The 25871-nt window shown below is 47.5% G+C and overlaps 1 protein-coding gene across 1 annotated transcript; it reads left to right on the top strand.

The window, feature by feature from the left end:
* Positions 1 to 8175: 8175 nt before the first annotated feature.
* Positions 8176 to 19832, top strand: LOC118655089 (zinc finger imprinted 2-like; the record flags this gene model as incomplete). Its single annotated transcript, XM_036306526.1, has 7 exons — positions 8176 to 8611; positions 10621 to 10724; positions 13235 to 13361; positions 14917 to 14991; positions 16653 to 16672; positions 18655 to 18657; positions 19002 to 19832. Coding segments are annotated over 7 exons (1596 nt in total), but the record flags the coding sequence as incomplete, so codon positions are not given.
* Positions 19833 to 25871: the final 6039 nt, after the last annotated feature.

Raw genomic sequence — 25871 nt, forward strand, 5'->3', positions numbered from 1 at the left:
CACCAGAAACATCCCGGGCAACTTGGCGGGTTGTCCCCCAGATATGTTGGGAGGTGATTTTTAAATATGCCTGTGCGTCCATCATGGCCAAAGACGTCCAGCCAGGTTGCCCCATCCCCAATTGGGGATTGTGCCCCTGATTCTATGACACAAAGATTTCCCATATTTGACATCCTTCTAAGCCCCTTAGCGACTCTGGAATTTGTCAGAGCCCTGCGTTCTTTCGTACTCTCAGGACTTGTGTGTATTAAAATGGAAGTCCATCCTGTTTCGGTCATGTCCTGTGGTGTCTGACTGGTCACAACGCTAATGTCCTGTGAGAGGGAGCATCAGTGTAGGTCATGGTGAGAGGGTCAGTTCTTGCGTAAGATTGATTTCCCGAAGAGTATATCATGGAAGGAAGTAGACGAAGGGAATGCAGTGAGGGTCCCCTGGAGTTGCCTGACCAGCACTTAACACTGGGGAATTCTTCCCCTCCCACCTCAGTTGTAGGGATAACCACTCCCAGGCCACCACGTTTATTCTGCGAGATTTGACCCCTCCCTGGCCTCCGCTGATGGGTGCTCATGGGTTCCCAGTGTCCAGACTCAGACTGAGGGCCACCTGAATGGTCATATAGGTTGGGGCTGGGTGTGATGAGGAACCAACAGACCTGGGATAAAGCCACATGGCCAGAGGGAAGCTTGGTTCCTGGTGCCTCAACCACCCCCGTGCCCTGTGAATCCTCACAGAACTGCCTAACTTTGGGGTCCCTAACTCTTACGTCTTTAAGGCTCCTCCCCTCTCAAGTGAGATGGCTTTATTATTGGTGTCATTCATGCTGTTTTCACCAAACCCAAATCCCTCCCCCTTCCTGGGACCACTCGGTCTTGTAAGAACGCTATAGCACCCTGCCCTGCCCCTTCCAAAGGCTCTCTTTCTCATCAATACAAACATATCCTCAGGTGAGGATTAAAAAAATACATTAACCATATGTTATCATCATCATTATGCGTAACAATTATTATACTGTTCTCATACATTTCGAGCCCTTGTTAAATATGTGTTAGTTAAACATACTGGTCCCTAAACATAGGAAAATTTGTTCTATCTTGCTCACGAAAAGAGAAATGTAAACTAGAACTACCCTGAGATACTGTTTCTCCCAGCCCTCGCTATAGGAAACGTAAAAAAAAAGCATAATATGACACTGGGGACGCAGATAATCTCTCTCGCACAGGCTGCAACAGTGTCTATGGACGATGATGTAGAAATTTCTATCAAAATGACACACGAATCGATCAGACCGATCAGACCGTCAAACCTCAGAGGGAAGGCAGGGGAGGGCGGGGGGAAGGGGGAGAGATCAACCACAGGACTTGTATGCAAGCATATAGGCCTAACCAATGGACACAGACACCAGGGGGGGTGAGGGCATGAGGGGGGAGCGGGAATGGGGGGATAAGGACACATATGTAATAACTTAATCAACAAAGGAAAAAATAAACCAAAAAAAAAAAAAAGAAGAAAGAATAAGAAACAACAAAAAGAAAATGACACACACACACGTCCTTTACATCAGCAATTCCACTTCAGGGGAACGAGCTCACCAACTTCCACGCCAGCAGAATTGCTGACGGTCAAGGTGTTGTATCAGCCCTGGTTGTAGTAGCAAAGGACTGAAAACACCTCGACAGTCCCACAGCCAGGAACGGGTTCAATGACTCCGACCCCAACCGCACACAGAATCCAAAGAGCTGTCAGAAATGGTGAGCAAATTCTCTTTGCACTGAAATGAGAGGCTCTCTGAGATATACTGGTAAGTATAAAGAAATGCAGGCACGGAACTGTGTGTAAAGTATGCCACCTTTTGTATAGAAAAAGGTAAAATACATGTATTACATTTCTACAAATATATAATTGTATATCGTAGTGAATACGTAGTATAACGATGTGTTACATATTGGATAATTACATTTATTTACATATATCATATTGTACACATAAAGCTGTATTATAGCTTACATCTTTAAAAGCTCAAATATAAAATATATCTTATATTTTAAAATATATTCATTCATATTACTGATGTACATATGTACAGAATATATATTATAGTGTAGATATATGTGCATAATACATACCAATGATAATCACACATGTATGGATATGTGCATGTGTATAATATTCATGCATTATCTATATACTAGAGGCCCAGTGAGCGAAATTCATGCCTAGGTAGGATTCCTAGTGGCTGTTGGCTGCTGGCCGGGGCCTCCCTTCTCCCAGCTGCCTGCTGCCACTGCTGCTGGCCAGGACAGGGCCTGCCCGGGAGAGGGGCCACTGGAGGTTGGCCCACCAGCCCTACCCCCTGGTCAAACTCCCGGTGGAGGGGAAAATTTGCATATTAGACTTTTTATTATATAGTGTTCTTTAAAAAAAAAATACCTTTATTGACTTCAGAGGGGAAAAGAGGGAGAGAGAGATAGAAACACCAATGATGAGAGAGAATCATTGATTAGCTGCCTCCTGCACGCTCCACACTGGCGGGCCGAGTCCACAACCCTGGCCTGTGTCCTGACCGGGAGTCAAGCCATGACCTCCTGGTTCATAGGTCTACGCTCAACCTGAGCCACGCCGGCCTGATTCTATATACAGTGGGGCCTTGACTTACGAGTGTCCCGACTAATGATTTTTTTGAGATACCAGCTGTCTCTCAGCCGATTTTTTGCATTGAGTTGATAGAGTAATTTGAGTTAACGAGCTCCTTAATGAGCTCCTTAACGAGCTCGGTCTCGGAACGAATTAAACTCGTAAGTCAAGGCCCCAATGTATTATTATCTGTGCATAAAGAAACTGTGAAAGGACACAAAATAATTACAGTGGTTACCTGTGTGCATATGCAATTAAAACTTATAAATATGGAAAAGCCAAAAGGAATTGGGCGGCATAAAAATTTGGTGGGTGGCACAACACACACACACACACACACACACACACACACACACTGAGAGCAACCCTGCTCACTGAATCCTGTTTATTTCCCTAACACTTTATAACTAGAAATATTGGGAGATCGTTTTGTAAGCTGTATAAATAAAGTATAGCCCTAGTCGGTCTGGCTCAGTGAATAGAGTGTCGGCCTGTGGACTGAAGGGTCCCAGGTTCAATTCTGGTCAAGGGCACAGGCCCGGGTTGCAGGCTCCATCCCCATGGGGGGCGTGCAGGAGGCAGCCGATCAATGATTCTCTCTCATCATTGATGTTTCTATCTCTCTCTCCCTCTCCCTTCCTCTCTGAAATCAATAAAGAAATATATTTTTATTTTTTTTAAATTTTTTTTATTTTTATTTTTTTTAAGAAATATATTTTTAAATAAGGTTTATACTAGTAAATGCCTAATCACTATGCTGTACGCCTGAAAGTAATATGCTGCATGCCCACTGTAATTGAAAAACAAATTAAAATAACTTTAATCCATTGTATTCACCAGCCAAAACTTGAAGCATTTCAAGGAGAGAAGCCCTGGGGTGCCGATCCGCCACCTCCTCCCCGCCACACCCCACTTTGGTCCGCTCCCCGTCCAGCCGCGTCCTCGCGCGCCCCCTAGTGGATCCCGCCCGCAGCGGCTTTCCCCGCGGAGCGCACGCGCAGACCCGGTGCAGCGCGGCGCGGCGCGGCACGGCGCATGCGCGGCACGTTTGGGCGCGAAGTCTAAAACCCTGCGGCTCAGTCCGGCCGGGCGTGCTGCGGCGGCGGCGGACGAGGTGAGCGCGCGGCGCTGGGCGGCGAGTGGGCAGCGCGGGGACGGAGGGTCGCCCTGAGGGGGACGCACGGGGGGCAGGGGTGACCCCGGTCTCCCTGAGGGGACGCACGGGGGGGGGTGACCCCGGTCTCCCTGAGGGGACGCACAGGGGGGCAGGGGTGACCCCGGTCTCCCTGAGGGGGACGCACGGGGGGCAGGGGTGACCCCGGTCTCCCTGAGGGGGACGCACGGGGGGCAGGGGTGACCCCGGTCTCCCTGAGGGGGACGCACGGGGGGCAGGGGTGACCCCGGTCTCCCTGAGGGGGACGCACGGGGGGCAGGGGTGACCCCGGTCTCCCTGAGGGGGACGCACGGGGGGCAGGGGTGACCCGGTCTCCCTGAGGGGGACGCACGGGGGGCAGGGGTGACCCCGGTCTCCCTGAGGGGGACGCACGGGGGGCAGGGGTGACCCCGGTCTCCCTGAGGGGGACGCACGGGGGGCAGGGGTGACCCCGGTCTCCCTGAGGGGGACGCACGGGGGGCAGGGGTGACCCCGGTCTCCCTGAGGGGACGCACGGGGGGCAGGGGTGACCCCGGTCTCCCTGAGGGGGACGCACGGGGGCAGGGGTGACCCCGGTCTCCCTGAGGGGGACGCACGGGGGGCAGGGGTGACCCCGGTCTCCCTGAGGGGACGCACGGGGGGCAGGGGTGACCGCGGTCTCCCTGAGGGGACGCACGGGGGCAGGGGTGACCCCGGTCTCCCTGAGGGGGACGCACGGGGGGTAGGGGCGGAGGGTCCCTGTGGGACCGTGGAGACCGGAACCAGGGGGACGGGGCGCGCAGGGCGACCTCTCCTCCTGCGGCCGCCTCCAGCCCCTCAGGCCCCGCTCCATGCGCAGGACTGGACGCTGCGGGTCCATCTGCTCCACCCCGACCCCTCACCCCTGACCCGACCCCCTCACCCCTGACCCGACCCCCTCACCCCAGACCAGACCCTCTCACCCCTGACCCGACCCCCTCACCCCTGACCCGACCCCTCACCCCAGACCAGACCCCCTCACCCCTGACCCGACCCTCACCCCTGACCCGACCCCCTCACCCCGGACCAGACCCCCTCACCCCTGACCCGACCCCCTCACCCCTGACCCGACCCCCTCACCCCGGACAGACCCCCTCACCCCTGACCAGACCCCTCACCCCTGACCCGACCCCTCACCCCTGACCCGACCCCCTCACCCAGACCAGACCCCCTCACCCCTGACCCGACCCCCTCACCCCGGACCAGACCCCCTCACCCCTGACCCGACCCCTCACCCCTGACCCGACCCCCTCACCCCGGACCAGACCCCCTCACCCCTGACCCGACCCCTCACCCCAGACCAGACCCCCTCACCCCGGACCCACCCCTCACCCCTGACCCGACCCCTCACCCCAGACCAGACCCCCTCACCCCTGACCCGACCCCCTCACCCCTGACCCGACCCCCTCACCCCGGACCCACCCCTCACCCCTGACCCAACCCCCTCACCCCTGACCCGACCCCTCACCCCTGACCAGACCCCCTCACCCCTGACCCGACCCCTCACCCCTGACCCAACCCCTCACCCCTGACCCGACCCCCTCACCCCGGACCCACCCCTCACCCCTGACCAGACCCCTCACCCCTGACCCGACCCCCTCACCCCTGACCAACCCCTCACCCCAGACCGGACCCTCTCACCCCTGACCTGACCAGGACCCTCTGGTTCCAGCTCCAACAACTCTCTGCCCCATTTCCTCCTTGCTCCTGGCCACGACCTCAATCCCCACCCCGTCCCCCTCCACCTCAGACCCTCTGTTCCTTCAACCTCACACCCCTGTCCCCTCCGCCTCAGACCCATTCCCCCCACCTCAAACCCTCTGTCCCCTCCACCTCAGACCTGTCTGCTCCACCTCAGACCCTCTGTCCCCTCCACCTCAGACCCCCTGTCCCCTCCTCCTCGGACCCTCTGCCCCCCTCCACCTCAGACCCTCTGTCCCCTCCACCTCAGACCCTCTGTCCTCTCCACCTCAGACCCTCTGTCCTCTCCACCTCAGACCCTTTGTCCCCTCCATCTCAGACCCCTGTCCCCTCCACCTCAGACTTCTGTCCCTTCCACCTCAGCCCCCTGTCCCATCCACCTCAGACCCCCTGTCCCCTCCACCTCAGCTCCCCTGTCCCATCCACCTCAGACCCCCGTTCCCCTCCACCTCAGCCCCTCCGTTCCCCTCCACCTCAGCCCCCCTGTTCCCCTCCACCTCAGACACCCCCCCATTCCCAATCAATGAGTCTCACATCAATGTTTCTCTCTCTTTTTCTCTCTCCCCTACTCCTTCCTTCCCTTCCACTCTCTCTAAAAATCAATGGGGAAAAATATATCCTTGGGTGAAGATTAACAACAAAAAATGTTTCCCCCAAATGCCAATTTCACGCATGGTTTCATAGAGTGAATGTAACTCTAATAGAATAAAGTATTTTTTATTTTTCTGATTGTAGAAGAAATGAAGGTTCATTGTAGAACTTTTGAAATCTGGAGATAGGTTTTAGGGAGGGTACAAATTCGCTTGTAAAAATCTCTGATAAACTCACTATTCATACCTAAGCCCCTGGTGCAGTATTGTAGTTAACTTTTCAATGTCTTTTCCTGTGCTTTATATGGTTAAGCATATAGTCTATGTACAAGTTTTTTTCCTGTCTTTTTTTCCCCACTTAATACTAAACCTAGATGATTCCCCACAACTATAACAGCTAAAACTTTCTTAGTGAAGTATACATACAGAAAAGGTCACAAATCCTAAGTGTAGAACTCAGTATTCACAAATTGAACATGTAGTGTCTATGTCATGAGCTCGTAGATTAAGAAATAGAATATACTGCAGCGGGAAGGCCGGAAAGGGTTGGGGGGCAGGAGGGAGTGGGGTAAGAGATCAACCGAAGGACTTGTATGCATGCATATACGCATAACCAATGGACATAAGACACTGGGGGATAGGGGAGGACGGGGGATTGTCAAGGGCGGGGGGAAAAAAAAGGACACATATGTAATACCCTTTGTAATACTTTAAGCAATAAAACTTAAAAAAAATAAAAAAAAAAATAAAAGTGAGGTTATCACTCTATCCCTGTTAAATGAATCAAATGTACTTTTTTCACTTTTTTTTAAATTTTAAAAATGATCATCTCACCACAGGATTCTTTGTATGTATGAAATACAATGATAGTGTGAAAAGCATTTTGTAAACTCTAAAATAAAATGACAATACTAAAAAAAAAAAAAGAAATAGAATATTACCAGCTTTCCAGTAGCTCCTTAGGTTGTCTCCTCCCAGGCATTACCACTGCTGCCCCCAGTCCCAACAGTAACCACTATTCTGACTTTTTAAAAAAAAAAAAAATAAGTTTTTATTGATTTCAGGAAGGGAGAGAGAGAGAGAGAGAGAGAGAGAGAGAGAGATAGAAACATTAATGATGAGAGAGAATCATCAATCGCTGCCTCCTGCATTCCCCCTACTGGGGATCGAGCCTGCAACCCAGGCATGTGTCCTTGACTGGAATCGAACCGTGACCTCCTGGTTCATAGGTCGATGCTCAACCACTGAGCCACACCTGACAGGCCTCTATTTGGACTTTTAACACCCTAGACTCATGTTGCCTGTTTTTGACCCTTATAAAAATATAATCATTGAATGTGGGCTTTTTTAAATAAAAAAAATGCCTGGTTTCTTTTGCTCAATAGCAGGATACATCCATGTTCTCAATTGTTTCTAGTCCCAGTGCATACATATGCCGTTCTATTGTGGCTCTGTCTCCTCTCGAACACTAACTATTGTCTGATTTTATTTTTCATTTTGAGCTTTCTGGAGAATGTGTAGTGGTATCTCATTTGGTTTTAATTCCTATTTCTCTGCTAACTAATGAAGTTGAGCCCTGTTTCATATGTTTTTCGGCCATTTTTCTCAAATCTCTTAACCTTTTGCTTTTATATTGTCTGCTTTTTTCTTACCAGTTTGTATGAGTACTTTATATATTTTGCATATGAATTCAGGCTGTACTTGTATGTGTGATAAAGCTCTTTCTTCATCCTGTATAATATATAGTTGTTTAAAATCATTTACATTTTGAAATGAAATTCTTCCCTGGCTCCTCAGTTCAGTTCATTGTGGTTTGGGAATCCAAGTCTCTTTTCCTTTCAATGCCATTTCTGAAATATTTCTAGCCTGTGCCTGTGGATTTTCTAGACCTGGGGATGAGGCTAAGGCAGCATGATGTCTGTAGACGTGCAAATCTCTGTGAATATATATTTGTGTGAAATGAGCTAGTTTCCTTTGCCTCAGATCAGCTTTACCCCACTGTCGAGTCCTAACTATGCAGGCCATTTGTAAGTCTGTCTCTGTAATTTCTGCAGGTCCTGACGTTCCTGTATCCTTTCTTCCACAACAGTGTGTTCTGGAGCATCCCGCCTTTTCAGATATCTTTATCCTGCAAAGGACCGAGCTGTAAAGATGGCGCACATGACAAACGTCTCAGATCTCTTGAGGAACCCTCAGCCCTTTTGTAGGCGTGGTCCGGAAACCATTCCCATGCGAAACCCAGGGGTCCTGAAAATTTCTCATGAAAAGCTGAGGCATTTTCAGTCCCTCTCAGCGACGGGGCTTCAGCAAGCTCTGAGCCAAATCTGGGAGCGCTGTTGTCAGTGGCTGCAGCCGGAGACCCACACCAAGGAGCAGATGATGGAGCTCCTGGTGCTGGAGGAGTTTCTGAGCACCCTGCCCCAGGAGGTTCAGACGTGGGTGAGATCCAGGCAACCCAGGAACAGCAAGGAGGCAGGAACCCTGGTGGCCAACTTGCTCCAAGCATGTGGGGAGGAAGGTGAGATGGGAAGGAGGCGACTTGCCATTTCCACTTACTGAACACCTGCTGTATGCCTGGCATGTTATCGGAGGTGAATAAAATTGTGTCAAATGAATGAGAGGATGAATTTCATATCCTGTCTAAGCTGCCTCATACGACATGGAAGACATTTTTGTGTTTGGATTTTGCTTTTAATATTATTTCTCTGAGAGTATCCCTCTCTCCAGCTTTGTCCTCCTCTCCCCCCATTTCTTTTTTTTTTTAAATATATTTTTATTGATTTCAGAGAGAAAGGAAGAGGGAGAGAGAGATAGAAGCGTCCATGAAGAGAGAATCATGGATCGGCTGCCTCCTGCAAGTCCCCCACTGGGGATCGAGCCCACAACCCGGGCATGTGCCCTTGAGAGGAATCGAACCTGGGACCTTTCAGTTTGCAGGCCAGCACTCTATCCACTGAGCCAAACCGGCTAGGGCCTCTCCTCCCATTTCTTATCCCAAACAACACACCCAGCCAAAAATACGGGGTATAAAATGTGGGAAACACAAGGCCTAGAAGTTTAATCTCTGCTAAAATGTGGCTGGTCTGGAAACTCAAGTTACTAGATTGGAACGAAGGGCATTTCAATGATGAGAAAAGAATGCCATTTACTCCTCATCGTCCTTTGAATAAAAGAGAGAGGCAAGAGAACAACAAATAAGAATTCATGACTGTTGCTGTCTCTGGATAGAAGGCTGGGGGGTGGACAGGGAAAAGTACATGGGTAGATGTAAATTAATTGAGAATGTTCTCCTTTGGGGGTTGGGTAGTGAATTTATAGGCCTTATAGTTAAAAATATAATTGAATCAATTTAAAATAAACATGAGACTCATTCATGGCTCCATGCTGATGCCATAGCAAGAAATAAAAGATTGTGATTAGCAGTTATTTGCATTCCTTAAAAGAATTTTGAAGATACAGTGAACAAGTTGGGCACTTCACATTCTAAGTGTTTTCTGCATAGCAATTAATTTTGTTTCTCTTAATAGCTCTTGTTCTATAGACAAGGAGACAGAAGAACGAAGAGGCTGAGTAACTTTTCCATGGCCCCAAGATTAGTCATTGACAGTCAGGATCCCTGCAGGCGCCCGTGTCTGTATTTAATCACAGTGTTACACTGCCTCTGGTGGACATAGGGAATATCGTCCCAGAGAGAATAAAAATTTGGCCCAAGGCACAGCGCTTCTGGTGGAGCTGGAATTCCAGGGAAAGGAAAGAGCTCCCTAGGAGAAAGAGGCAGGTGCACTTGGAAAGAGAGTACAGGCAAGGAAGGCCTTCAGGGTTCAGGCTATTGTCCGGAAGGTGGTGGCTGTTTAAAATATATATGGAGCCCTAGCTGGTTTGGCTCAGTGGATAGAGTGTCCGGCTTCAGACTATAGGGTCCTGGGTTCGATTCCAGTCAAGGGCACATGCCAGGGTTGCGGGCTTCATCCCTAGTGTGGGGCATGCAGGAGGCAGCCAATCCATGATTCTCTCCCATCATGATGTTTCTCTCTCTCCCTCTCTCCCTTCCTCTCTGAAATCAATAAAAATATATTGGAAAAAATATATATATAGAAAGCTTAATAATAAGAGCTGCCATTGTTTTTCAGGCCCACAGTGTGCTTTACATATGTAATGTTAATCTTTACAAGAGTCTTTAGAAGTATAAGTATTTACATTTTACAGTTTAGAAACAGATTCCCTGATGATTCTGAGTGTATCGTGAGACTGGGAACCACTACCATAGAGGGAACTTCTACTCTATTTGGAAGGCAATGGGGAGCCATCAAAGGATTTAGAATTGGGAAGTGACTAGAGAGGTTTTGAAGAACTTGCTGTATGGAACTGAGAAAGTATTCCTACGGTCTTTCTCTTATGGGACATCCAGAATTGCCATTAACCTCCCATGGCAGGACGGGGTGCTGGGGGAGGGGCAGGCCCCTCGCTCTGTCTGTGATCGCCACCAGACTAGACTCAATTCCATGGTCATTTCCTCCTCCCTTCTAGATTTCCCTGCTCAGGACCCCATCCTCGCAGAAGAGAGGAAGGCTGAAAAACACCTAAAGGAGGAACCAAACACATGTGACGATTTGCCCTCTGCTGGATGCCAGGCGAGTCAGGCTTTCTTCTGATTCGGTTCTCCAATATGGGCACCTCCCCTTCCCGGTTTCCCGGCCTTTCCTATCCAATTGAACCACTTCCTCATTTTCTTCACGTTTTCATATCAATATCCCGTAAGCATGCCTTTCCCTGACTTCCCCATGTAACTTCTTCTGACTCTTGTATCCCCTTTGCAGCTTTATTTTTCTCTGTTGTAATGATCACTGTCCCACACTCTAATATCTTTAACATTTATTCTCTTTCTACCTCTTTTTGTTGCTGTTAATCCTCCCTGGAGGATATTTTTTCCATTGATTTTTAGGGAGTGGAAAAGAGGGAAGGAGGGAGAGAGAAATATCAGTGTGAGAGAGATTCATTGATTGGTTGCCTCCTGCACGCACCCTGACCAGGGTCCGGATCGAACCTGCAACCCAGATACATGCCTTTGACCGGCAATGAAACTTGCAACGCTTTGGTTCAAGGGACAACCACTCTAACCACTGAACCATGCCGACCAGGGCAGAGACGGCTTATTCAAATCAACCCTGTGGTTAGCACTATTCTCCTTTTTATTTATGAAACAAATGGCAGCTACTTCAGGGATATGATACTGATGTGGGATTTTCTTTCTTTCTTTCCCCCTCCCCCCAAACCACTCCTTAATGTTCTTGTTCCATCACATTTTGAAACCTCAAAGACAATCCAATGAATACACTGCTTTTCCTTTAGAACCAGAAATAATTCATGGGGGTGGAGTGGTGTTTAGGAAAAAATTATCTAAGATGGCGAAGAGGAAAAAAGGTAGAGAAACACTGTTCTGGGAGAACATGCTCCTGAAAGCAGCCTTCTGTCCCTACAGCGTCCGTCTCAAGAGTCCCCAGTGGAGGTGCCCACAGGAGCTGCCCAGGTAATGTGAACAAAGGGTTTATAAATGGGCAGATTGTGACAAACGGGGTAGTGCCTGCGCCACCCAAGGGCAGCTATGACAGCTGCAGCTGATGGTGCCATGTGAAAATGTGGGTCCAGTCTTCTGATTTTTTAAAAAGAAGCCAAAATTTTAATTAGTAATATGAAATATATAATTTTTGTGTGTGTTGGTGGCTAATACGAATTTTTTCAAAAGATTAAAAGACTTATGTGAGCCAAATAAACACTGTAGGAACTGGGCAGCCCTCGTCTGGCCTCTCGATAATTTATTTTTGTTTTGTTTTGTGACCTCTAGTTTAAATCACATGTTTATTGACTTGCATAATGTTTCCCTGAAAACACAAATGGGGAAAATCAATTAAATGGGTCTTCTAATATCTGCTTTTTAAATTCAACCTTAAGTTATACAGAGTCGTGTGGAACTGTAGATAATTAGTTCGTATTGCTGGAATATTATCCTACTGTGTTACTATACCAACATATATTTATCTCTTTTATTATGAGTGGACGTTTGGGTTGTTTCCCCGTTTTAGATGCTACGAATAGCGCTGTTATAAACATCTCTGTCTCTAAGCACACGTGAGCAGATATGGACCTAGGACTAGAATTTCTGGGTCCAAAGTGGTTTCCCAGTTTACATTTCCCTTAGCCTCTTATAAGGTCCCAGGGTCCACATTTGGTCTTGTCAAACTTCTTGATTTTTGTCAGTTGAATGGGTATGAAGTGGTACTTTGTCATTTTGACTTGCATTTCCTTGTTTATTAATAAGATTAGATCTCTTCATATTTATGAGCTTAATGTGTTTTTTCTTTTAAATTTTTAAAATGTATTTATAATATTAGAGAGGGGGGGTGGGGAAAGGAACATCAATTTTTATTGTTCCACTTATTTATGCATTCATTGGTTGGTTCTTATGTGTGCCCTGCCAGGGGATCAAACCTGCAACCTTGGCGTATCAGGCTGATGCTCTAACCACCTGAGCTATCTGGCCAGGTTCTGAGCTCTTTGTGTTTTACGGGTGGGTCACTAAGGCTCACCCTAACCCACACTCACAAAGCTTATGAGAAAGAGCCAGAGCCAGGATTTCAACCCAGCTCTGATTCCCGAGGGTGTGGTATTCCTCCAACCCAAATTTGTAGTAACCAGCGGCAGGATCTGGCTCAGAAACGTTCTCCATTCCTTCAGACTACAAGACAGAGGCATGCCCTGGCCGGTGTGGCTCATTGGACAGAGCATCAGCCTGTGAACTGAAGAGTCCCGGGTTCGATTCCAGTCAAGAGCACATGCCCAGGTTGTGGGCTTGAACCCCACCCAGTAGGGAGCGTGCAGGAGGCAGCCGATCAATGATTCTCTCTCATCATTGATGTTTCTATCTCTCTCTCCCTCTCCTTTCCTCTCTGAAATCAATTCAACAATATATATTTAAAAAAAAAAAAAAGACATTGCCAGGTCCCTACCTCAGGATTGGGACACTTGGATTAGCAGCTTGCGCTGGTCTGCACGTCCACTTCACGTTCAGTTCTCTCTCGTCGGGCTCCTTCCCCTGCCCCTCGGATAATTTCTGGTTTTCCAGCATCTGTGATTGTCGTTTTAGGCGTTGGTGACTTTCCAGGATGTGTTTGTGGACTTCAGCCAGGAGGAATTGACCTCCCTGAGTGCTGCTCAGCGGCGCCTCCACCGGGAGGTGACGCTGGAGAATTACAGGAGCCTGGTTTCCCTCGGTGAGTCTGCCTTCTCGGGGCCACCTGGCCTGGTTCTCCACTCTTGGTTCTGTCCTCCCGTGAGTCACAGTGATTCGCCCACCATGTCAGTGAGTCTCAACCCAGATCAGAGACAATATTTCAATGTCAAATTCACTGTTACAACTTGGCTAACACTTTTCGAGCAGTTAATATGTGTCAAGCATTAATCTAAGAATTTTCCATGTCTTTTTTTTTTTAATCTTTATTGTTGAAAGTGGCCCTGGGGCCACTGGAGTTGACACTCCAGGTATTTCTGCCTGCTCTTTCCCTCCCCTCCATCAGTCTTGGCAAACTTACTGGCGTTTTCGGCTCTTGTGTTTCTGAAAGAGAAAAAAGTCAGACACAAACATGACACAGAGAAAACACATAAGTTTCTGACCTCAAAAGAAGTCATATATCCAATGTTCATGGATCAGAAGACTTAGTGTTAAGATGGCTGTACCCCCCCAAACTGATCTAAAGAGTCAGTGCAATTTCTATCAACATTCCAGCTGGATTTTTTTTTTGCAGAAACGGATAAGCTGATCCTAAAATTTGTATGAAAATTCACGGGACCCAAAATAGCCAAATGATCTTGGAAAAGAATAAATTTTAATTCTTATACTAGTCCTGAGAGGGGGGAAGGGGAGTCTATTGTTATTGTTATTGTCATCATTATTGCCATTTTACAGATGAAGAAAATGAATCACGGAAAAGTTAAATTACATGTCTAAAGCCACCCAGCTACAAAGAGGGAGAGCTGGGATTTGACTCCAGAATCTGCTCCCTTAAACTCTCTTGTGTGGTCTCAGCACAATAGGAGGCTCACAGATGTTTTTGTTTTGTTTGTTTTTTTAATGTATTGATTTTAGAGAAGAGAGGAAGGGAGAGAGAAACATTTGTTGTTCCACTTGTCTCTGCATTCATTGGTTGCTTCTTGTATGTGCCCTGACCAGGGATGGAACCCACAACCTTGGTGTCTCAGGATGATGCTCCCACAATCCCTCACAGTGATTTTTTGAATGGGAGAAGGAATTGCTGAAAATTGCAGGGGCTCCACAGGCTTCTACTGGCCTCAAAGTGTAAGAGTCAGAGGTTGCCAGTCTCTTTGCACATCCAGAGACAAAGTTGTTTACCGCTCCCCACAAGCTAAATATTTTTGTAGCCAGTACCAGGATCCCTCTTTTCATTAGCTTTTTATTGGGGGGACGGGGGGCTGAAAAAAGCAATCAAAGCAGATTGGTTACAGGCTTGATCTGGCCCTGGTTGGGGCTTATACGGGAGGCAACCAATCGATGTGTCTCTCCCCCTCCCTTCCACTCTCTAAAAATCAATGGAAAAATGTCCTCCAGTGAGGATTAACCGAAAAAAGAAACAAAATGTCTCCAGACATTGCCACAAGTGTCCTGGGGGCACACTTGTTAGAAACAGCCTTCGTTTTCCTTCTGTGTGAATTTGCATCTTCCTTATTCTCACAGAGCCTTAAAACCCCTGGCTGGGAGGCGCGGTGGGTTCGGAACAGAGCCCCTAAGTCACGAGTCTTCTTCTTCCACAGGGTACCAGTTCCCTAAACCCGACATCATCACACAGCTGGAAGAGGAGGAGTCCGGTGCGATGGAGGAAGACGGCAATACAAAGACAGGCCCAGGTGAGGCGGGAGGTTTAAGCCCGTGGAGACTGAAATCCTAGGACAACACCACCCTCAGTCAGTCTGGTGTGTGTGTGTGTGTGTGTGTGTTGGGGGGAGCGGGGGTGGGGGGCACTGTTAGTCAGGGAGCCTTCTTCAAAGCCTGCTCAGGTCTGGGAGGAGGCTGGTACGTGCTGTTGCCTCGGGCTCCAGAGGCGTCCCCATCTCCTGCATGCTCGGTCCTTCCTTCCATCTCCTCTCTGAAGCTCGTCTCTTCCTGTTGCTCAGCTCCAGGGAGGTCTTGTTCCCTCTTCTCTAGTGCCCCACACCCTCCGTTCATCGGTGCCTTTGCTCTCGCCGCTGGAAATCACAGGTCTTTCCTCGTTAACCGAGAGGAGCAGGAAACATGCTGGGAAACAGCGTCCCTTTCCAGCTGCCTCCACTTTCTCTCAGGCCAGCGCCTCGGAGAGAAATAGTGACCCACTCGGGCTTGTGGAAACCCACAATCTGGTTTCCATCCTCTACCCCTGCCTTCACTCTCTCTCTCCCTCTCACTCACTGTACAACTTCCCCAAAAGGCCGCTATGGACATCCTTCTATGACTCAAGAGAAAGAACCTTCTAGACCAATCATGTCAAACTCAAAGGCTAACACGGGCCAAATAAACAAGGTCTAAGTGTATGTGGCTGCAAAAACACAAAAGCTTCCATTTTCATAGAAACGTAGGTTTATGTCGATAGAGACGTACTGAATACAAAGGGCTGAAATAAATGAGTCATCGTTAACATAAAATAATAAAACATTTTAATAAAAATTAATATTTTTTCTTGAACATGAACTTACCAGACACTGAATAACTGCACAAATTAATAAGCATAATGCAAATAACCTATTTTTCTTGTTCTCCGAAAGCAAAATATTTCCTGTTGCGCACACCCAACAAGTCAGTCCCAGACGAATGACGTGGCCATCGGCTGCTAGAATATTCGCTGCTGGTATTAGTGGAGAGAAATGGTGTGCTTGCGCGTAAAGCGTGTTAGGGAGATGAATGCAACACGATGATAGTCATCAGTCATTAGCGAACGTTGTAGTTCGTTATTAACAATTATGTATAACAGGATATTGTAAAAATTAAGTTACGAAATTTTTATTAAAATGTTTCTTACATACCGCTATATTGGCTGGGCCGCAAAAGTATTCATTGTGGGCCGCATGCAGCCTGCGGGCCGCAAGTTTGACATGCTTGCTGTGCAACTTCCCCAAAAGGTCCCTACGGACATGCTTTTATGACTCAAGGAGAAGAACCTTCTAGACTTTGCCTTCTCCAAAGTCTATGGCTCCAGGGTGATAACGCTTTCCATCTTTATGAAGTCCTCCCCTGTGAACCGGCCCGTCAGCCAGTTGCTGTTAACAGAAAACCACGCCCAAACAAACAGGCGTAAACCATCGAGGGATCATTAGCTTTGTCTTGGTCAGGGGAAGGTTGGATCTAGGGGCTCCGTGATGTTTTCAGACATAGTTTCATTTTCTCTTTTCACTCAGCCAACAGATCCCAGCTGTGCTTTTTTTGTTCCTGTCCAAAGAGAGCGTGAGAGAGCCCAGGTGTGTCCAAAAAGCCTTCTTAATGGCACATTGTGGACGGATCGCGAGAATTCTCACTTCACAGTACACAGTGTTTTGCAAAGTATCATACTTTAAAACAGCGGTTCTCAACCTTCCTGATGCCGCGACCCTTTCATACAGTTCCTCATGTTGTGGTGACCCCCAACCATAAAATTATTTTCGTTGTTACTTCATAACTGTAATTTTGCTACTGTTATGAATTGTAATGTAAATACCTGATGTGCAGGATATATTTTCATTGTTACAAATTGAACATAATTAAAGCATCGTGATTAAACAACAAAAACAATATGTAATTATATATGTGTTTTCCGATGGTCTTAGGCGACCCCTGTGAAAGGGTCGTTTGACCCCCAAAGGGGTCGCGACCCACAGGTTGATGACCCACAGGCTGAGAACCGCTGCTTTAAAAAGATATTAGCTTGTAAGACCATGTAATAAATAACTTCAAAATGCAATGGGCATTTCATTTTAAAGCGTGCCTTTTACATTTATGTAAAATGTTTTTTGTACTCGTTTAATAGAAACTGATCTGGCCACTGGGTAAAGCCAGCAATAAAACTCCTGGTCCGCAATGTGTTAAGAGCAGGGCAGCTTTTTCCATAGAAGCTCTTGACACAGCCGCCTCCTTTTCCAAGTGATCCGTTTTGGGTCACATCCCATTCCCGAACCTGTAGCTGTGCCTGGCGCAGTGCTCCTCGACACAGGCCTCCTGCCTTTTCCTGGGTGGGCGGAGAAGTGGGTTCCCCCAGAAAAAAAAAAAAAAAGAAATCTCAGGAGCCAGCAACGGGACTCCTCTGCCTGCTTCTCTGTGTCCTCCATTGTCTTCTCATCTTTAACTGGTTCATTCCTTCTTTGATTCTTTCGATCATTCCACGGATACCTATTGAGCCTCTGTGGTGGGCCAGGCACTGTCCCAGGCTCTATGAATACAGTAGCAGACAAAACAGACCGAATCCCATCCTATGGTGCTGGTGATCTAATGGGGGTGGGAGGTGACAGATAGACAAGTCATAGAAGATGAGTGGAAAGCAGCCAGAGTGACATGGTGAGGCTGCTTACGATGGGACGGTCAGGAAAGAACTCAGTGAGGAAGAATTGAATGAGAAAGGGGAGCCAGTCAGTCATTTGAGGAAGAGTGTTGCAGGCAGAGGGAACAGCATATGCGGAGGACCTGAGGTTGGAAAGAGCTTGGGTGTTCCAGAAACAGGGGGAAGAGTGAGATGGTCTGAGTGATGCAGAGGGGATAGGAGTAAGGTCGTAGAGACAGATACGGGCCAGCCCACGTAGGGATAGGTTAAGGGATGTGGATTTTGTTCCAAGTTTAGACGTGGAAAAGGCATTCAAAGGTTTCAAGCCAGGGAATGAGATCATGTTATTGACAACTTAAAAACTGTGCTGTCCAGTGTGGCAGCCACTAGCCGCATGGAGTTACTTACATGGACATGAATCAAAATTACATAAAACTTAGTTCTTCACTCACAGCGACCACATTTCGGGTGCGTGTTTGCTGCGTGTGGCCGGTAGCTATTGTATCGGACAGCAGAAATACAGACATTTATGTGATCACAGGGCATTCTGTTGGGCGGTTCTGTTCTAGAAAGACCCCTCCGGCTGTTCTATGGAAAACGGGCTTTAGAAAGACCAGCAGAGCAACCGGTAGGGAGGCTGCAGAAGTGCGGCAGGCTGGAACGGATGGAAGCTGGAGCCGTGGCCGTAGAGGGCTCGGGATCGCAGTAATCTCTGAACCGGCACCTGGCAGAACACGCGGAGACATCGGCCGGTCGTGCAGCAGCGCGAGGAAACAGCGGACTCGCTCAGGACTTCTCCAGAGACCATTTCCCAAAATCCAGTCCACGGTGGTGGGTCCGGTTACCCTCTCCCAATGACTTCCCAGTCTGTTTCCTTGCTCTGCTGCCTCCTCCGCGCTCCGCTCCCGGAGTCTGAGTGTCCGCGGGGACGCGGCCACGGTGTTCACGGTCATCTCTTCCGAACTACAGCCTTACATGTCATTTCCTTGGCTTCAGTTTCTTTCCCATCCAGGGAGTTGCCTTTATCAAGCCCGAACTTTTGACCAGCTTCTTCCTTCCTTCAAAAGAAAACCCGCACGGTTATTAGCAAGACTTGCATTTAAATCCCTCCCAACCTCCATGTGACGGGTCCTGTTGGTTTTGTGTCCCCTTCCTTCTGTTTCTGCTTATAATGATGATGTGTCTCTGTGAGTAAAAAGGTGCAGAGGAACTTCTACATTTCTTTTAGATTGGGAGACAGGACCTGAAACCAATCAGCTACCTCCAGAGCAAAGCCTGCCAGTCGAAAAACCACCCTTGGGGGCAGGAGTGGAGGATCTGGAAGTAGCTAGCTCCTGGCCTGTAGGACCCACGGGAGAGTCTTCTCCTGACGATCCACTAGATTCGAATCAGGTCAACGAGGAGAAACCTCGGTGCCTTGTCATGGCGAGTGAGCCCAAGACCCTCGCTCCGGAAAGGAGCCTCGACAGTGACGAATTTGAGAGACCTTCAGATCTTCCGGAACCACCAGGGGGTCCGCTGGGAATGGACCCCCGGGAATGTTCTGTTCCCGGGGTGTGCACCAGTCCCCCGCCGGTGGTCAGCAAGCCTTCTCCCCAAGAGACCAGCATCCACAAATGTGAATTTTGCCCAAGAACCTTCAGTACCCGAATGGCCCTTAAGAGACACGAGCAGGTGCACACTGGGAAGAAACCCCGACAAGGTAAGCAATGGGAAGGCTTCCTCCTCGTGCCGTGCCTCAGCGGACGTCAGGGCACGCCTTCCGGGGACCAGCCGCCCGGGGTGTCTCTCACCCAGTTCCCAAGTGTCCGTGTGAGAGTCTCTGATCCGAAGGACTACTATGAGTGTGTCCACTGCGGCAGGGCTTTCGTCCAGGACGTGCACCTTCGTCAGCACCTCCAAGCCCACGAGGCAGCGAAAGCCCTTCCGCCGGCGTTGCCCCGCCGCCGGACACACCTCATTCGCTATCGGCCAAAGCACGACTATGTCGGGGAGAGAGCCCTCCAGTGCTGCGACTGCAGCAAAGCCTTCAGCCAGAGCTCCCACCTCGTCTCGCACTACCGGATCCACGCCCACGAGAGGCCCTTCCAGTGCCGGCTGTGTTGGAAGTGTTTCAGCCGACCCTCGCAGCTCACCCAGCACTACCAGCTCCATTCTGGGGAGGAATCCGGAGGCTGCAAATGCTATTGAAAAATCTTCGGAGAACATTCCCAGCGTTTCTGGAGAGAGACCCTCTGAGTGTGAGAACGCCTCCCACCAGCCCTCACACTTTCTGAACAACTTGGAAATTCGCCGTCGTGAGCTCAAAAGATAGGGAATGGTTGCAAGAACGTACCAGTACAGCAAGCATGTCAAACTCAGGGCTGGTATGCCTCGTTTATGTGTGCGGCCCGCGGGCCATGAGTTTGACATGCTTGGTGTATAGCAGTTTTTTTGCAAAAGGAAGTTCAATACATGCATCGATAGTCACACAGGCCGAAAAGTTCACAAAGAATATTTGTGTTGCATAGGAAAGAAGCTAATAGGTTTCACCCTTCTTTGGTGGTATTCATAGAATTAGGAACCTTGATTTTGACAACCTGACAAAAAAAAACAACAAAAAACTTGTGACCAGCAGCTGGGCTCCAGACAGGCAATCTGTGGCCTGGGCTTTTATAGAAGTGTTTACATACAACATTTTCACCACACAGATGTCTCAGCACAGGGCATGGTGGGAAGATTTTCCAGGTGTACCTATATTGATTCATCCCACAAAGCCGATGCAATTGGTCATATACAGGGTGTCTCCCCCCCCCCCCCCAAATCCATACACACACTTTGAATAATGATGAAGGCAGTGCTTATTAAAATACATTTCATTTTCAAAATTGAGCTATCCACTGTTAAAGCGGGTATACAGTTTTTTGGGACACCCTGTATTTGCACAGTACCTCATAATATACAAAACATTGCCATATGTCTTAGTTTATTTGATCTTTTCAGACTGTTGCTGTGTCCCTAGTGAAGGTATTTATTCCATTTTACAGATAAAGCAAATTTGAAACCCCCGTTGTCACTGGATTTCATCAGGGTCGTAAATGCTGGAGCAGGAACCTGAATCCAGGTTTCTTTGTCTTTGTTTTTTGAGGTTTTTACTTTGGTTCTTGATGCTCAACCCAGGTTTTTTCTTTAAATTCCTGCCATGTCCTCCCTGAAGAAAAGGTATAATATTATACTGACTGCAGCATGCTCCTCGTTAGTAGTCCCGCCCAGCATTGTTTCACATCCAATCAGGCGAGGGCATTTATACTACTCAGGTCCTGGTCGGAAAGCTTTCTTAGGGTGAAGTGCTGAGAGCCATTTCTCTCACAATTTAGGTTTAGATGATGACTTTTGGAGACACTAATTCAGGGAAGTATATTTTTGCTAAACACTTCCTTGTTACTGATCACTTTTTTTTGGGGGGGGGGTAGTTGTTTGAAGGATTGGGGTTTCTTTTTTTTCTTCTTCTTTTTTTAAAATTCCCATTTGAAAGCAATATTTTTGCTTTCTTGGGCTCTGGCATCATCTGCATAACCAGCCTCATCTCAAATCCTAATCCCATGCTGGGCAAACTTCATTCTTTGAAGGTAAGAGCCCCCAATTGCACTAAAAATTTCTTTCGTAGCATGTTGTTCTAATGTCCAATGCTTTCCATCACTGCCTTGCATCGTGGTCAGATACAAAGACATATGGACCTTGAGTCCCTAACTTGATTCTTTGCCAGGGAGGGTGGGTCACTGTTATTGCTATTCACTGCCCTGCTTTTCCAGCCATTTTTGAAGTTGATCTATGACGGCGGCTCCCAAGTCATGAAATTAGGAACAAACATGACTTGTCAGAACCTCCCAGCCAGTTGAATGCTCGCTACACAACCCCTGTTCTTGCCTTTAGGATGATTCCTACCTCGTCTTTGTCTTGTGAAATCTACTTCTTTCCACAGGGTCCTAGGTCTACTCAGGCCCTCATTCATCTCAGTCATGTCATTTCTCCCTTCGCCATTTTTGCTAAATCGACATTCTTCCCTGATACGTTTTATTTCGAAGGCCTTACCTCTATTTCCTTAAACTTCAAGGGATCTACTTAAAAAGAAAAATTTTAAATCACCTCAAAGAAAGGCAATTAATCAGATTTCCTTGATCATCTTTGAGATGTGGTGTTTTGTTGTTGTTGTTTGGTTTTTGCAATTGGCTCATTTGAATCCCAGATCCAAACGTGGTAACGTGGTACACAGATTGCATTTGGTTTTCTGATCTCTTGAGTCTCTGTTCATCTAAAGAAGTCTCTCGATTTTTTTAATGCCTTGTGGGATCCCCAAAGATAATGTGGAGATATACATCCCTCCTCTCCCCACCCACTTCCGGATATGTCTAACTGTTTTAGTACTTTCCTAAATATCCAGGTTTAATATCCAGGTTTTATATCCAGGTTTAATATTTTACCTTCGGGTAAAAGGACAGGTTATATATCCAGGTTTAATATCCAGGTTTAATATTTTTAAGCTTTAGAAGCACTTATTTTAAATTAGATTTTATTCTAAATTGGTGTTTAAGAAAAAAGTAATATAACATTTGTCATCTTTAAGTGTACAGTTCAGTAGTGTTAAGTGTAGTCACATTGTGCAATAGATCCCCAGGACGTTTTTTTATTTTGCAAAACTAAAACTCTACCCATTAAACAATAACTCCCCATTTCCCTCTTCCCCGAGCCCTGGCAACCATGTTTTTTCCTTTAAAGCAGTGGTTCTCCACCTTCCTAATACCACGATCCTTTAATACAGTTCCTCATGTTGTGGTGACCCCCAATTTCATTGTTACAAATTGAACATAATTAAAGCATAGTGAATAATCACAAAAACAATATGTAATTATATATGTGTTTTCCGATGGTCTTAGGCGACCCCTGTGAAAGGATCATTCGACCCCCAAAGGGGTTGCGACCCACAGGTTGAGAACTGCTGCTTTAAAGCTTTGTGCGATTGTGTGAGCAGTCCTGGAAGAAACTGGGTCAGGTGTCCTGTAGAATGCCCCCCATTCTAAATCTGTCTGCTTTCTGTGGTGTCCTTAAGCTTGCTCCTCTCTCCTTGATATTTTCTGTCAAATATAGAAGTTAGTTCTAAACTCTGCAGAGTTAGATTCACCTTTAACTTCTTTGGCAAAAGCACTTCATAGCCCTAGCCAGTTTGGCTCAGTGGATAGAGTGTCAGCCTGCGGACTGAAGGGTCCTGGGTTTGATCCTGGTCAAGGGCGCCTGCCTGGGTTGCAGGCTCAATCTCTAGTAGGGGGCCTGCATGAGGCAGCCGATCCATGATTCTCTCTCATCACTGATGTTTCTATCTCTCTTTCCCTCTCCCTTCCTCTCTGAAATCAATAAAATACACACACACACTCTAGTGGCCCAGTGCACAGATTCATGCACTGCTGGGGTCCCTCAGCCTGTCCTTGCCCTCTCATAATCCGGGACCCCTCGCGGGATGTCAGAGAGCCTGTGCATGAATCCGTGCACCTGGCCAGTTTCAGCCCAATCCCTGCAGGCCAGGCCAAGGGACCCCACCAGTGCACGAATCCATGCACTGGGCCTCTAGTAGGCATATAAGATATTTGGTTAATCTCTTCCCACCCTCCCCCCTCCCTTCCCTCTGAGATTCATCAATCTGTTCCATGTTTCCATGCCTGTAGTTTCTGCTCCTGCGTTGAGCATCTGCCCCCTAGTGGTCAGTGCTCGTCATAGCTGTTGGCCGGTTGGCCAGTTGCTTAGGCTTTTATATATATAGGTATTTTTTAAAGAGCACTTCATAGGTGTGTTTTCTATCATATCCGTCAGGAGGCACATGGTGTTGGCTGCCCCCAGAGGCCCCGCCTTCTCAGGTCATTGTCCAGGTCACTTCACCTGTTCCAGGCAGTGAGGTTCAGTGATGCCTCCCCCATCACTGGATTCTACCTGTGTCGGCTGCTTTAGTTCCTTCTTCATGACCTCGTCTAGACTTTTCTCTACCTTCCCCATCTGTCACTCCAGCCCGGTCTTCAGACACTTGAATTAAGAGTTGGTAGAGACTCCCCGAGGGGTATGGGACCCTAGGCCAGGGCCTCTGGTGTCTTGAGGAGCCGGAACTAGAAAAAGTCAGCTAACGGCAGCCTTGACTAGCTTTGTTCTGTTGCTTTGTTCGTGTTCATGTCCCAAGGGGCAGTGGTGACAACAGGGATACTTAGTTAACTCTGCCTGTCACCCCTGGACAGTTTGGGACACGTGGAACATGCTGCCTCCACATTTCGCACTTGAGCTGACCGCGAGGTGGACACTCGCCTGTCACTCTGACTTTTGGTTTGCTGCTGCCCCAGTGGGCTCCCGAATATGCTGCTCTTCCACTTGCCTCCTTTCCCACCCAGTTCCTGACATATCTGACCACTGGGGCACTGCTCTTCTAGTCAGATGTTTTCTCTTTAGAAGCACTCACGTTTTAAGCACTTTTGGTGATGGTGCAAGTAAGACACACTCCTTGAAGATTATACAAAATAAAGGGTTTTTTTTCTTTGAATGTTTGTATTTCCCTCTCCCAGATATACTTGCTGCTAAAAGGGATATAAAAATTGTCCATATTTTTTTCCTCTGCACGGATCTGTATAGTTTTGTGAACAAGATAAAGATGGTTTTATCAAATAGTATCCTACTGTTAACTCTGTTTTGAAAGTAGTTTTTATTCTAATGTTTCATGAATATCTTCTCGTGTCAATAAATATACCCCTCAGTTTCATATTTCAGGTGTGGATGTGTCTTCATTTATTTCACTAGCCTTCTAGGGCTGGAAATTGGGAGGTTGCTGATAACTTATCTCTTATGGATACATTGCTGCTATCGTTACACTTCCTGCTCTCTCTTGGGCCTTAGCGCTTCCCTTATCAATTTGCTCTAATGTCTTTGCGTAGGGTCATGTTTCCTAAGGGGGAATTCCCAGTAGTGGAATCTCTGGGCCAAATAACTTCCATCCTGCATGAAACTGCTGTTTGAAACTCTCCGCTAATGTTAGCTAGTCCCTAGTCCTGTAAACTCTGTCATTACAAACTCTGCCACTTTAAGACAGTCTGTTATTCTATAAAATGACTTTGTTTTCAGTTCAAATGATAGACAAAGATAAACTTAACTGTCTGACCTTGCAAGCTAGCCATTCAATGTAATAATAATTCCAAGTCCAAACTCATTACGTATTCAGGGTTACAACTGTCTGTAGCAATAACTCACACAGAGCCCTTTGTGATATCTGCAAACAAAGAAGCTCGAAAAGTATACATACTGGAAACTTCCTGTATGTGGGGTTCAGAATTTAACAGAGGTAATCCGCTCTGAACCTGTGCGCAATGACTCCTGACTAATTGGCTCATTAGGCGTCTTGTCCAGCTCGCTGATTTGCGATACGACATCTTCAGGCCTTGGAAACACTCTAGACCTCATCCCAGCAAGGTCTAAAAATTGTGCTGATTATTTTTCCCCTAGGGAACAATGAAACGACTTAGTTCTTCTCCACATGTTATATTGGAAATCAGCGAGCTGAACAGAGGACGCCTTAGTAAGCCAAATTTGGAGTCTTTATTACACCGGCGGTCTCAGAGGAGTTGCCTCTCAAAGTCTGAGCAAAGCAACATGGAGGAAGCTTTCCCTTTACACTCTCCCAGTCTCTTTGTCTCCTAAATATGGGGCTTCCTGGCCGTTTGCAGGCTTTACAAAGAGCCCTATGTGCTGGGAGATATTTTGCAGGAGGCTTGCAGCCTTGAGCACAGTCCAATTCAGATAACCAAAAGACAGTCAGCACGGGAGTAACCAGGGACGTACCAGACCCTTATGTCAGCAGAGCGGCTTGCAAGGCCAGATCATTGAGCCGATTTTCCCCATTATTCGAGCAAGCGTGTTTACAGAAGCCAAGAATAGCAGAGTTAATTCACAGAACAAAGGACCGTCTATGTTTCGTGGAAAATTTCAAGCAGCAGTTTTTACAACGTAGAGCAGTGGTTCTCAACCTGTGGGTCGCGACCCCGTTGGGGGTCGAACAACCCTTTCACCGGGGTCGCCTAAGACCATCGGAAAACACATATATAATTACATATTGTTTTTGTGATGAATCACTATGCTTTAATGATGTTCAATTTGTAACAATGAAATTGGGGGTCACCACAACATGAGGAACTGTATTAAAGGGTCGCGGCATTAGGAGGGTTGAGA

Source organism: Myotis myotis, unplaced genomic scaffold (assembly GCF_014108235.1).
Source record: "Myotis myotis isolate mMyoMyo1 unplaced genomic scaffold, mMyoMyo1.p scaffold_m19_p_42, whole genome shotgun sequence".
Taxonomy (NCBI): Eukaryota; Metazoa; Chordata; class Mammalia; order Chiroptera; family Vespertilionidae; genus Myotis; species Myotis myotis.